This window comes from Solanum verrucosum, unplaced genomic scaffold (assembly GCF_900185275.1).
Source record: "Solanum verrucosum unplaced genomic scaffold, falcon-dt-bn FXZP01000118.1, whole genome shotgun sequence".
NCBI classification, from domain to species: Eukaryota; Viridiplantae; Streptophyta; class Magnoliopsida; order Solanales; family Solanaceae; genus Solanum; species Solanum verrucosum.
The window spans coordinates 1279322-1292456 of record NW_026020568.1 but is presented as its reverse complement, the minus strand read 5'-3'; the positions used below and the strand labels follow the sequence as shown (position 1 = coordinate 1292456).

The 13135-nt window shown below is 28.4% G+C and overlaps 2 protein-coding genes across 2 annotated transcripts; both read left to right on the top strand.

The window, feature by feature from the left end:
• Positions 1 to 3070: 3070 nt before the first annotated feature.
• LOC125810553 (protein trichome birefringence-like 38) lies at positions 3071 to 6580 on the top strand. Its single transcript, XM_049490028.1, has 5 exons — positions 3071 to 3364; positions 4108 to 4279; positions 4851 to 5026; positions 5275 to 5433; positions 6289 to 6580. Exons 1-5 carry the CDS (start codon positions 3114 to 3116, stop codon positions 6578 to 6580), a joined length of 1050 nt encoding a protein of 349 aa, XP_049345985.1. The 5' UTR covers positions 3071 to 3113.
• Positions 6581 to 7914: 1334 nt separating this feature from the next.
• LOC125810597 (protein trichome birefringence-like 40) lies at positions 7915 to 12709 on the top strand. The gene is made up of 5 exons (XM_049490069.1): positions 7915 to 8282; positions 8598 to 8769; positions 9120 to 9298; positions 9941 to 10099; positions 12415 to 12709. Exons 1-5 carry the CDS (start codon positions 7915 to 7917, stop codon positions 12707 to 12709), a joined length of 1173 nt encoding a protein of 390 aa, XP_049346026.1.
• Positions 12710 to 13135: the final 426 nt, after the last annotated feature.

Here is a 13135-nt window from a genome sequence, read left to right as displayed (position 1 = left end):
TACTTTTGCCTTTTTCAACTTAGTTTTGCGATTCAATTTTCGATTTCATGTCATACAATGTCAATTTGGTTTTATGAATTTATTGATCAAGGAGGACAACAACAATAACAATAATATATTCAGCATAATTCTACAAGTGAAATCTGAAAAAGATAAAGTATAAGTAGTTTAGTACCCCTAACTTGTAAAAGTAGCAAAACTATTTTCAATAAATCCTCGATACAAATTCAATATAATCTTATAAATGAAGTTAGAATGACCTCTCTATAAAAGGGCATATACTCTCATTTTAATGTATATTTGAAGAAAAAAACAACTTACATAGTTATATTCATAATCAATGGCTTTCTTATTATTTTATATTTTATTATATTATTAGTAGTATTAGTTTTGCTTGAAGAAATTGTTTTGCTCAGTAAATGTGTAAAATTTAAACGGATTTGAAAAATACAACAAAACTTATAAAGTACTTATCTAGCTTTACGCAACCAATGTCATGTATTAAAATTTGTAAGCCATTACAAACTACAATAATAAAAGTAATTGATAAATATCAAATGCTAAGAAATATTTTTAGGTGTGAACTAATGTTCGAATAAAAGTGATGAAACTGGTAATAATCAATTAGTGTGTTGGGTAAAAAAGAGGTGAAAAAATATTTTTACTAATGATTATGTATAAAACCCTTTGTGATCTTTCCTTTTTTTCAAACCACTCATAGCACCCATTCTTGCATACAATTTAGGGGTGACAATTTGGCGGATTGGGTTACATATCAATCCAGATTTGTTTGAGTCAAAACAAGTTAGGTAATGGGTTATAAAAATATGTCAAGATCCAACAAGATTTAATTTTTACTAAGTTTCAATTTCATTTGTTCTTTTAAAATAGTTTAAGTCCCTAATAAAATTATTTTTCTTTATTATGACTATATATAACATATTAAATAATTAAAAATATTTTTACAAGAATTCTTAATGAATCAATTTTGAGTTACATATCAATCCAATTTTTAATGGATTAAAATGAATTGAAATAAATTGAGCAAATAAATGATCGGATCAATAGCCCGTCTAAACTTAAACAGGTTGAACAAGATGAATTTGATTTTGTCACCCTTAATGCAACCCCCCACACTCCTATCCTATAGTGTTTGCTAAATCAAGAACACATGCATTTTAAAGACGAGGAATTTCTTTTTTATTTAATCAGCCTTTTTTGAATCAGACTAGATTATATACAAATGCTATTAGAATATAACTTTTTGCTTGTATATTAAACATAAGAAAATCACTTATTTTATAAAAAAAAAAAATTTGAGTACCAAACACACCCTACATTAGAGAAGTGTTTATTTATTATATTTTATATTGTTATAAGAGACATATGGTAGAGCAAGAAACAATAAATAATAGGGAGGCATATGTGAGGTGTGTTGCCATGTGAAAATTGCAAATGCTCATCAAAGATCCAGCCTTTTCTTGCCTTTAACAAATTATTTTCCTCAATATATATTTCTATAATAATTAATCAAAAAGTCACTTTTTTGTTTTGCATTTTTCTGTACCATCATTCACACATAAAAACGGGTTAACACAACTATCAACTTACCAAAATTTACCAAAAGCGGTGTGCGATCGGGTTTGAATTCTGAATATGTCTTCTTCTTTTTTTTTATAAAGAGTACTTTCCCCTAAATGGGGTCCTATGTAGAGCAAATATAAATTAGTCGAATTTCAATGTAGATACAAAATATCGAAAGAAAAAAATTATCAAAAGTTTCATTTATACAGGCACTTTTTACGATATTATATTTACATCAAACTAACAAAATATAATTTATATAGAGAGAGAGTAGTGACTTGCTTTGCGTGATAAATATTTCTACATTAATTTAATTGTAATTGCTAAGGGTTAATAAATTTTATATAATTTTGTGAATATTTATAAAATAAATGCATTTTTCCCTTCTAATTGAAGCATACACACAATTACCAAATATAAATTCTTTTTACCTTATTTTGGTACAAGAAAGTTGCAAGCAATCGTCAATAACTTGATTATAAATTAGGACATTTATTGATTTAATTCAAGAAACTAATAAGATGAGAAATTTGCTTTATAAATAATAAGTTTAATTGGAAAATCATTATAAAAGAAACTCAAATCAAGCTACCAAAAAGGAAATGTCTTTAAACGTGAGAAAATATAATTAGATCAAAATAGAATGAAAATCGTGTCACAAAATGTCCATAAATTAGGGGAATTAATTTTTTAAATCAATTTTAATCACAATTTATAAGAATAAGAGTCATAGTCTATGAATTGATGAGTATAAGCCTAAAATCATTACGAGTTTTAATTATACGTACTAATAACGTGTACAACGCTTTAGTCTCTTAAAAGGAATTAGCTAAAGTGTAACTCTATTTAATACATGTTCAGTTTGAAAAAAAAATGAAGAAACAATATATCACTTAATTTATAATTATCCTTATTCTTAATTATGATCATTTCCAATAATATAAAATTCATTATAATAAAAGGATAATATAAAAAGGGTAATGCTAAACGGCTAGAAAATTTGGCCAGAAATTTAAAAAATCTATGATTATCTTTTTAATTTTAAAATAAACTGATATTTTTTTCATTTTTTAATTGAAAGGTATTAAATTTAAAATGGTAAAAAGGTTCAAAAAGGTAAAATAACATAAGTAAAATACCATTCTAGCCAAATTCTGGCCAAATTTTCTGGCCAAAAGGATTTTTCCATATAAAATATAACATTATTGATCGAAAGTAACAAACAATAAATGGTAGTAAATAGAGTAATTTGATTTCTACTCTTTTGGTATTGGTCAATTAATTACAAATTCTCTTAATTGCGAAATTACGGAATGTAATATCCTTAATTACTATACTTGAACTTATTTAATTTTTCAAAATTAAATTATTTACTGAAAATAAAAAGACCTTAAATAAATGAATCTCCTTATTTGTAATCCCTCCCTTCATACACACACACACACACACATATATTAATTATTTCAACCCCTTTACACATAATTATTCTCTCTCTTTTTTTCTTTTCTTTTCTCCTCTGAAAATAAAAAATGGTGAAAATATTTATTGATGAGTTTAAATATTTTCTTGTTATTATTTTAGCAGTATTAATTGGGTCATCAGAAGCAAATGGTTGCGATTTATTTGAAGGAAATTGGATTATTGATAATTCATATCCACTGTATGATTCAAAAGCTTGTCCATTCATAAGAAGGGAATTTGATTGCATCAAATTTGGAAGAACAAATCTTGATTATCTCAAATATAGATGGCAGCCAAGTAATGGTTGTGTCTTGCCAAGGTTCATCTCTATCTCTGTCAGTTTTGTTTTATATCGTACTTTTCTTCAAGTTACTTATGATGATAGTATCGAGGTAAATTTAAAAAACGATCAAATAACTTTAACTTTTTTTTTTTACTAAAATCAACAACATATATTACTTATAAGCTCATAAGTAGTTTGAAGAAAGTAGATTGTCTATACACACTACAAACTTTACCTCTATCTCAACAGCTCAAATATACTAAATCGAAATATTTTTGAAAAGGGATTTTTTTTTCACTAAAGTCACATAACTATATTTTTTCTATAAATAAGGAAAACTCAACTAAAAAATAATTGAAATAGTACTTAACTATACTTAAAAATCAAAGGGATTGTGATTTTATAACATGTGGTTCTCCTTTGAACTTATATTCAATTTATCAATGAATATGTTGAAGGAAACAATGGAGCATTACCTATTTAAGTTCAACAACTAACATGAACATGTTAGAAATAAAGACTATGCACGGGGACGTGTTACCTACTCTTAACTTGTAAAACAAATCCTTTTATTTTTAATTTTTTAATTCAGAATCAATCAAATCTCTCCGTATTGGATTAAATCAATATAGGAAAATACAACAATGTATTTTATTGATAAAGATATTTCAAACGTTTTCCTAATTAAAAATGATGTTTGACTAAAATAAATGTTATGGACATATTTTTCTTTACTATTTGAACAATTTAATTTTGTGTGTTTTTGGAATAATTTGTAGATTTGATGGCAAGGATTTTTTGGAAAAATTCAGAGGAAAGAAGATAATGTATATTGGGGATTCTTTGAGTCTTAATATTTATGAATCCCTTTTGTGCTTGCTTCATGCTGCTGTCCCACAAGCTAAATATAATCAAGTAATACTTAGAGAAAATGTCACTGTCACATTTCTGGTAAGTTTTTTTTTTTCTAAAAAAATAATTATGCAATACTTTACTTATGGATTTCTATTATTGGAGATAGCAACATATAACTCTTTAGCACAATCCTTTATTAAAATGCTACTTCTATGTAACAACTCGAAACACGTAGAAGAGACTTATATAATAGACCTATTAATTTTTTTTTAATTATTTAATCATTTTCTATATTTACGAGATATGTTTAATCAATAAAGGACAAATGTATTCTCTAAAAAACTGTTGGTTGATGTAAGTTCTGCTAGTCTGTTTCAATTTGTTTATCCTACATATACTTTGGATTGGACAGTCAAATGATATTTATACACTTTACAAATATTTCGAATTATTAGTTATATATTGTGATTTATGCTAATACTTTTTATATAGTTTTTAAATATGTAAAAGAAAAAAAAAATAGTTTGGCACCTCGTATTCTAAATCAAGTCAAACAAATTGAACAAAGAACGTATATGTTTTACATTATTAGCTCTAGATTTGTGTTATGTGTTTTTTAGTTATAGAAAAACCTAAAGTATTTTTTAAAATTTTCTTAATTTTGCAGGATTATGGAGTTGAAATAGTATTATTTCATTCGAATCTTTTAGTGGACATTGAAGTTGAAAAAATTGGACGTGTATTGAAACTAGATTCAATTAAAGATGGGCAAATTTGGAAGAATTTTGACCTTTTGATATTCAATACTTGGCTTTGGTATACAAGAAGACCACCAGGACAACAGTATGTTCATTATTATTTAATTTTCTTTTTAATTTACAATTTAATCTGTACGATCAATAAATTAAAATTAAAATTTCACATCGTGAAAATAGTCTCTTGCAAAAATACAAAATAAGACTGCAGATAATAGACCTGACATGATTCGGACGTTTCCAAAACCTCATGACCATGAATTAGTGCATGCATCACATTATATCTTTTATCTTTTAATAAAAATGAGTTTTACAACGTGCGAATATTGGTTGTAGGTGGGATTTTGTTGAATATAATGGCAAAATATTGAAAGACATGGATCGGGTCGAAGCTTTTCGGGCTGGGCTAAAAACATGGGCCAAATGGGTTGAAACAGATGTGGATACAACAAAAACCAAAGTTTTCTTTCAAGGAACATCTCCGGCCCATTACCAGTAAGAAATTTTTTGTTCATATAATATATTTTTTTAATTTTCAGATATAATATGTTTTCTTCTATTTTATGTTACAAATCTCTTTAAAGAATAAAATTGAAATAAAAATTTGAGATTGAGTATATTTCCTAATTGCTAATTTGATTTAAGAGAACATAATAGTTTTATTTTCATTATTTTTGCATGCTATAATTTATGGACCTTAAATTTCTCAAGTTTATTTGTTGAATTTGAATATAAGTTTATGAAGCGGAGTGTCACCATAACAAAATAAATGAACTTAAATGATGTATTTGTTGTGAATATAACTAAGATGGAGGACTCAAGTGAGAATATGTCAAATTATATTTGAGACCCTATGAAGATGTCTATACATAAAAGAGGACGATGCCACAAAGTTGTATTTTTATTTCTTAGTTGCTTTGGATTAATTCCGGAACATCCCTCCCTTCTCACTTTTTTGTTTCTTGTTCTTCCCTCCGAAGATTTGTTACTAGTTTGGGGTAATTATATAATGACGGACTCTTACATTTTTACATATAATTCCAATTATCCATTTCAATACAATATATATGAGTTCATTACATTAGTTCTATGACTCTCACAAAATTGTAAGAAAATGTTGTAGCTTTATGACCGTTGAAGAATGAAAAAAATCTTACATTAGTTAATGAGACATGTAATGTCCTTATAAGGCTTTTTAGGTGGAACTAACTCTTTTAAACTAGTTTTTGGTGTGTGAGTCCGATGTTGGGCCCTCAAATTAAATTGTCCATATTCTAGATGTCCAGTATATATATTTGTTGTTCTCAAACCTTAGTTACTACTTATTGTTTTTGTATTATACATGAACAGTGGATTAGAATGGGGTGAACCAACAGTGAACAGTTGCTTGAATGAAACAACTCCAGTGAATGGATCAACATACCCAAGTGGATTACCAATTCCTGTGGACATAGTGAAAGAAGAATTAAAGAACATGTCAAAGCCAATAGTAAATTTACTTGACATAACTAAATTATCACAACTAAGAAAAGATGGACATCCAAGCATATACAATGGCAACCATGGCTTGGATTGTACACATTGGTGCATTGGTGGAGTTCCTGATACTTGGAATCAAATTCTTTATGCTTCTCTACTTTGAAAAAATAAATAAATTGATTCAAGTATCATTTTGTTAACATATAGTGGAATAAATTAATATATGCAATTATTCTTAACTTAAATATGATGATGATGAGTTGGGAGCATAGGAGCCGCTTCTATGGTTTCATTCTTGTTGTTGCTAGAGGTACACATCCTTTTTCTTGATGTGAAATGATATACGAAAAAAAGTTATACTTATTCATTTGTGTCAAGATAATATGTCTATTTTCTCCTCCTTTATTTCAGATTTGAAATTGAAAATATAAATAGTTATTTGGCCACCATCAGATGTTTACTACTAACTAAATAATTAACCTTAAATGTCAACAAATCAAAATGAAAATTCATCACTCTGATTAATTAACTGTTAAAAAGTGTATATATATGTCATATGTTTTCTATTTACTGGCTTACGTAAACTTTTCTCTACTCACTTTATAAATGAAAATTTCCTCTTTCGTTTCTAAGATTTAAAAATAAACAATCTCAAGCAAGTTAAATATACCAAATTACAAGAAATTCTAATGAAGAGTACTATTAATCTATTATTAATAACTGTCGTCCAGATTCCAGACCCAAGAAGGGCCGGACATGAATTGGAAAGAGTAACTTTCCCCATAAGAGAAAAAGTGCGCGCTAAAGTTAGAGTAGCTCTTTTTTTCAATATAGGTGTAATTTCTTTAATTCAATACTTGAGGTTTTTCCTCGTTAAACAAATAAAAAAAAGTTGACTTTTGCCGTGCTCCTTTTTTAGTTATAGAGAGGAGAGAGGGAGCCAACTAAAACTTTTAGAGTCGAAATAATGAAGAATCTTTAATTAAATGCAAATTAATGATCATATGTTCATTCATCATATAATTACAAATTTGTGCCTCCCATTCATGTACTAATTTCCTATTGGTTTTTAATGTCAAAAAATATACCATGACAAGTTGTCTAGGTCATGCATGTACTTAAATAACCTTTCCATTTCTATCCACATTATTCTTTCATCTCATTTTTTCAATTAGCATAAATAAGTTCAATGCTTCTCATATATTTAAATTTCCCTTTTAGTTAATTAAGCATTTGAAAATGGTAAAATAAACTTGTCCATAAGCCACCAAAAGAGTAATCATATTAATTAGTCCTTAATTACTAGTAATAGCAACCTACGTGTCATATATATAATTACTTTTGCCACAGCCTCTATCCTTCTGGTGAGCACTTTGTGCCACTTGGTAAATTAGTTGTTTTGATTTTAATGATACTATAAAATTCCCAATTGTTATAATATTGTGCCTCTCTTTTTTCAATTTTGATTTTGCTTAGAAAGTGATACTAATTAAAAAGATGGCAAAGCGTGTGAATAGTACTTTTGTGTATATTCTTGGTGCAATGTTTATGTTGAGTTTTGTGTTTGTTTTTGAAGCCATGTTGACGGTATTTTCAAGGTTTTATTCAGATGCAATTGCCAAGAAATTAGTTCATATAGAAAGAAATACAACAAGAATAATATCAAAACAAGAAGAAGAAGCAGAAATAATTACAAGTAATTGCAACTTGTTCGAAGGAAGTTGGGTTATTGATGATGATGTTATCCATCCTTTATATAACACAACTACTTGTCCATTTATTCGAACTATGTTTGATTGTACCAATCGACCTGATCGTCAATATCTTAAGTATAAATGGCAACCTAGTGCTTGCAATTTACCAAGGTACGTAAGAATGTTGGAGATTCACTACACATAATATAATTTTCTGATGAATGATGTTCAACTAATTACTCTTATTTTATCCGCCACTTTTTCTTGTTCTCATGTAACTTACCTAGTTAAACGCTATTATTTTAATTTACCTCTATTTTATATATGCTGGTAATAGTTTTAATTTGCTTAATCCCCTATCATGATAGTCGATATATAACACGATTATGAAGTCATATAAATCTTTATTCAAATAGTCGGTCAGATTCACCGGTTTATTTTTTTATTTGGTATATATATAGATTTAATTTTTAAATTTTTATGTAGGTTTGATGGCAGAGATTTTTTGAGGAAATACAAGGGGAAGCAAATAATGTTTATTGGGGATTCACTAAGTCTAAATAATTATGAATCATTTTTATGCTTGCTTTATGTTTCAGTACCTGGAATGAACTACAAGACCAAATTAACCAATCAAAGTGTTACTGTAATTTTTGAGGTAAGTAAAATTTTCATTTATTTTAATTAACAAAAAAAATATGTTATAGGCAATTTTAGGTAAAAAAAAAAAAATATTTGTGAGAAAAAAAACTTAGTCCTTAAGAACGAGAAAGCATACTAAAAGGCTATTCCATAATCGATTCTTGTTGACGAGGCGAGGGGTTGTTCAACCACTTGATTGTAAGGAGAGGGGGCTGGCTAGTATCAGGCTCTAAAAAAGTTTTCTTCGAGTAAGCAGTCTTTCTATCTTTTTGGGTTGTATGTCCAAGACAATGTGTTTTTTAGATTGAGATGGATTGATCTTTGCTATCGTATTGGAAAATTAATTATTTTTGTGGATTTTTGCAGGATTATGAGGTTTTAGTGACATTATTCAACTCATTATTCCTAGTAGATGTTGAAGTGGAACCTAATATTGGAAGAGTATTAAAACTAAATTCCATTAAAAATGGAGAAATTTGGAAGCAAGCTGATGTTTTGATCTTCAATACTTGGCTTTGGTGGACAAGGGGAAAGCCAAAGCAACCGTATGTACTCTCATGTCTTCCCCCTCTTTAAACAATCATATAAGGATTTAAGTTATAATATTTATCGAGCCTCCATTTATAGAGTGCTAGAGTAATCCCGACATGCGTTAAGAATTGGATGACAGACACAATTTTTACTAGTTTTCACATAATTTGTGCAGTTGAAAACTTCATGTCTGTTTAATGAAAAATTGACCGGCTCTAACTACCTTGCGGAGCAAACAAAAGATCCCAAAATCACGCTACTCTATATGAACAAACAAACTTTGCACAACCATCTTATATTTTGACAGTACGAAAAAAAATATCAATATACTTAGTAATAATAGGTAAATATCGATTTTATCAAATTATCAGTTAATATATACTATATAAATTCAATATTAGTGCATAGAACTTAATTAATGACTAGAGTAAAATACACAAGAGCACGATAGGTGGACGTGACTTTTTTTATATTTTCAGTATAATTATTGAATGATCTAATAAAATCTTTATACTATGGTATATAAACAAACTCAAGAATTAATTACTAGAGCAAGATACACAAAAAAATAACTTTGTGCAATTATATAATTAACAATTGTTATGAAACAAAAAATGGAATAAATTAATTTAATTTCCTTATTATGTTTTTTATAGGTGGGATTATATTGAGGATGGTGGGAGATTAGTGAAGGATATGAATCGTATAACTGCATTTCAAAGAGGATTAAATACATGGGTCAAATGGGTTGAGACACATGTGGATCCAACTAAAACCAAAGTTTTCTACCAAGGGGAAGCTGCTTCTCATCACCAGTAAGATAATCTTGATTTTAATTCTTGTTGTTCGAAGGTTTAGGCTTGTTTGTGTCACAATACTAGTCGTATTTCTGTAGTTGATCTTGCTTTTGATATTTATCATTCTATGTTGTTTGTTGTGTTTCGATTATCACATTACTTTGTTATTGTTATTATTTCTTTCTTGTTGCTAAGATTGCTTCACTGTTATCTTCTATTGCTTGTATTTGTTGCACCTTTTTGTCAATGATCTTTCAAAAACAGTCTCACTTACAACTTACCCTCCTTAGACCTCACTTGGAATTGTACTGGATATGTTGTTGGTGGATAAAGTTATCTAGAAGTTCAGTTTAGGTTTAGTTTTGTTCGGGTATGTCATAGTATCACTCGCAGGGGCAGAGCTACAGCCATCCAAGGGTGGTCAGCTAAACACCCTTTACCGAAAAATTACATCATATAGAGAGGTTAAATTCTAGATTTAAGGGATAAATAATTAATGTTGAACAACTTTGACATAAACTCTTCCTAGGCCCAGTGGTTAAGCGTGTTCATTTCCATCTCAGCTGTGTGGGTTCGAATCCCAGTGCGCACAAACACTTTTGTTTTTATTTTGAGAGTTGAACACAACCTCACACACTATTATTATGTTCCTCAAGTTTCTTAATTATTAATATTTTCAAATCCCAGTGAGCACAATATTTTTGTTTTTATTTTGAGAGAAGAACACAACCTCACACACTATTATTATGTTCCTCAAGTTTCTTAATTATTAATTTTACAATTTTAATAATATAGAGTAACATATATGAATACATTATTTTAATTTTAAATATTTAAATATCATGTAATTTTAATTTTTATCTAGGATATAATGAACTTTCGAATGATGAAAACAAAAAAACCAACATTTTACTTTAAAAATTTGTTTTTATATATGTTAACAACTTTAAATTCAAAACTAAAATCAATACATGCGTTTTATCTTCTTCTTTTTATAAGAATTTTTTTTTCTAGGTGTGATTTATGTTTCGTAAAGCTAGACGCATTTGTTTTATCAATATTTCACTTTAAAAACAATAATCATATATTTTTATCATATAAATTCAATGCATCAAAAAGAAGAAGAAAAACTCGATTGTGTATATTTGATATTGACAAATGTTGAGATCGTTCATGGTAGAATCCTTAGGTTAAAAAAATAACATTCAACTCCTTGATGAAATTTCTGGCTCCGCCACTGATCACTCGTATATCTATAGTTCTTGCTTTTGATATTTATCATCATATGTTGTTTATTATGTTTCGATCATCACATAATTTTGTTGTTGTTGTTCCTTTCTCGTTGACTCTGCAATGCTTTAATTTCCTTACTAGTTGCTATGATTATTTCACTGTTTTCTTCTTCTTTTACTTGTATTTGTTATACTTGAGTCGATGATCTTTCGAACAAATCTCATTACCTCCAAGTTATCAGGCTTGCGTACACTTTACCATCCTTAGACCTCACTGGTAGAATTCCACTGAATATGTTGTTGTTGGTTGGTTGGTGGATAAAGTTACCTAGAAGTGAGTCTAGTGGCGAAGTTAGAAATTTTATTAAGGGTGTCCAAGATTTAATATATATGTATGAAAAATAATTTTGGACCTACATATGTTATAATTTTTTACCTAAGCTATGTGTGTCTATGCCACTGCCTAAAACATGTATTAGTGATAGACAACAAGTACTTAATATATTAGTCGAGATCAGTGGTGGATCCAGGATTTAGGGTTCGTGGGTGCCAAATAGACTTATCGATTAAATTAATTTTATATTTGATTAAATTATTCGTCTTTTCGATATATATCATAAATCAATCAATAAAATATAAATAACAAGATATTACACTTTTATTGAGTATTTAATCAAATAAAAGAAAAGTTAAAGGAGTAATAATGTAATTAATTTAATTTAAGTCAATAACAATTATAAAAAATAAAATAAAATTGTGCCAACTGTTTTTCCTTAAAAAACGGTGCTTGGAGCCTTTTTTTTTCTTAAAAAACGTCTGCAGCAAATTTCTCAAAAAAATAGGTACAAATGGGATTCAAACCCGCAACATCAACCTTCTAAAGTTGTCCTCCTACCGTGGCACCACAAGCCAGTTTTGTTCTGTGGGTGGCACGCTTTATATTTATATAAATATTATTTATATATATATATATGTATATACCTATGTATATATAGAATTTTCGTCGAAGCACGCCACCCCCACACTTCTTCATAGATCCGCCCCTGGTCGAGATGCATACAAACTGGTAAGTACTTTTAACTATTTCCTTATTTGTTTCAGTGGAGAAGATTGGGGTGAGCCAGGAGTGAAAGGTTGCTCAAATGAAACAAGACCAGTTATGGGATCAATTTATCCAGGTGGTTTGCCTTTAGCTGCCCAAATAGTGAAAAAAGTGTTGAAGAAGATGAGAAAAAAAGAGTCAATATTTCTATTGGATATTACAATTCTTTCACATTTAAGAAAAGATGGACATCCAGCCAATCATAATGGCTATAAAGGCATTGATTGTACACATTTTTGCCTTTCTGGAGTTCCTGATACTTGGAACCAACTATTTTATGCTTCTTTAATTTAGTCAAACATTTACATTTTCTCTTTATTTATTGAATCGGTCTCAGTTTATATGGCATAATTCAGATTTCGAAAGTCAAACATTTAATCTTGAATTGAAATCTTTAATTTATAAAGTACTATAAGTTGTCACAACAATTGACAATTAAAAGACATATAAAAAATTACGTCAAAGATAAACTTGTCTGAATCTTGTAATTGGAAAGGTGTCACTCAAATTGAAACGGAGGAAATAGCAAAGTATAAAATAAATATAAGTTTGAAACTTTTTTTTTTCAATTAAAGGATAAAAGTTTATGGAAAAACTACACCAAATACTCATGACACTTAAATAATTATCCGTATTTGCTCATATACTTAAACTAATTACACCAACTCTTATTCGATCCTGAATAATTTAAGTGTGTGTTTGGTATGGAGCAGAAAATAT

Coding starts and splice junctions, on each gene's coding strand:
- LOC125810597 (XM_049490069.1), top strand. CDS start 7,915: ATGGCAAAGCGTGTGAATAGTACTTTTGTGTATATTCTTGGTGCAATG. Junction 8,283..8,597: donor AGTGCTTGCAATTTACCAAG/GTACGTAAGAAT, acceptor ATTTTTATGTAG/GTTTGATGGCAGAGATTTTT. Junction 8,770..9,119: donor GTGTTACTGTAATTTTTGAG/GTAAGTAAAATT, acceptor GGATTTTTGCAG/GATTATGAGGTTTTAGTGAC.
- LOC125810553 (XM_049490028.1), top strand. CDS start 3,114: ATGGTGAAAATATTTATTGATGAGTTTAAATATTTTCTTGTTATTATT. Junction 3,365..4,107: donor AATGGTTGTGTCTTGCCAAG/GTTCATCTCTAT, acceptor AATAATTTGTAG/ATTTGATGGCAAGGATTTTT. Junction 5,027..5,274: donor AGAAGACCACCAGGACAACA/GTATGTTCATTA, acceptor TATTGGTTGTAG/GTGGGATTTTGTTGAATATA.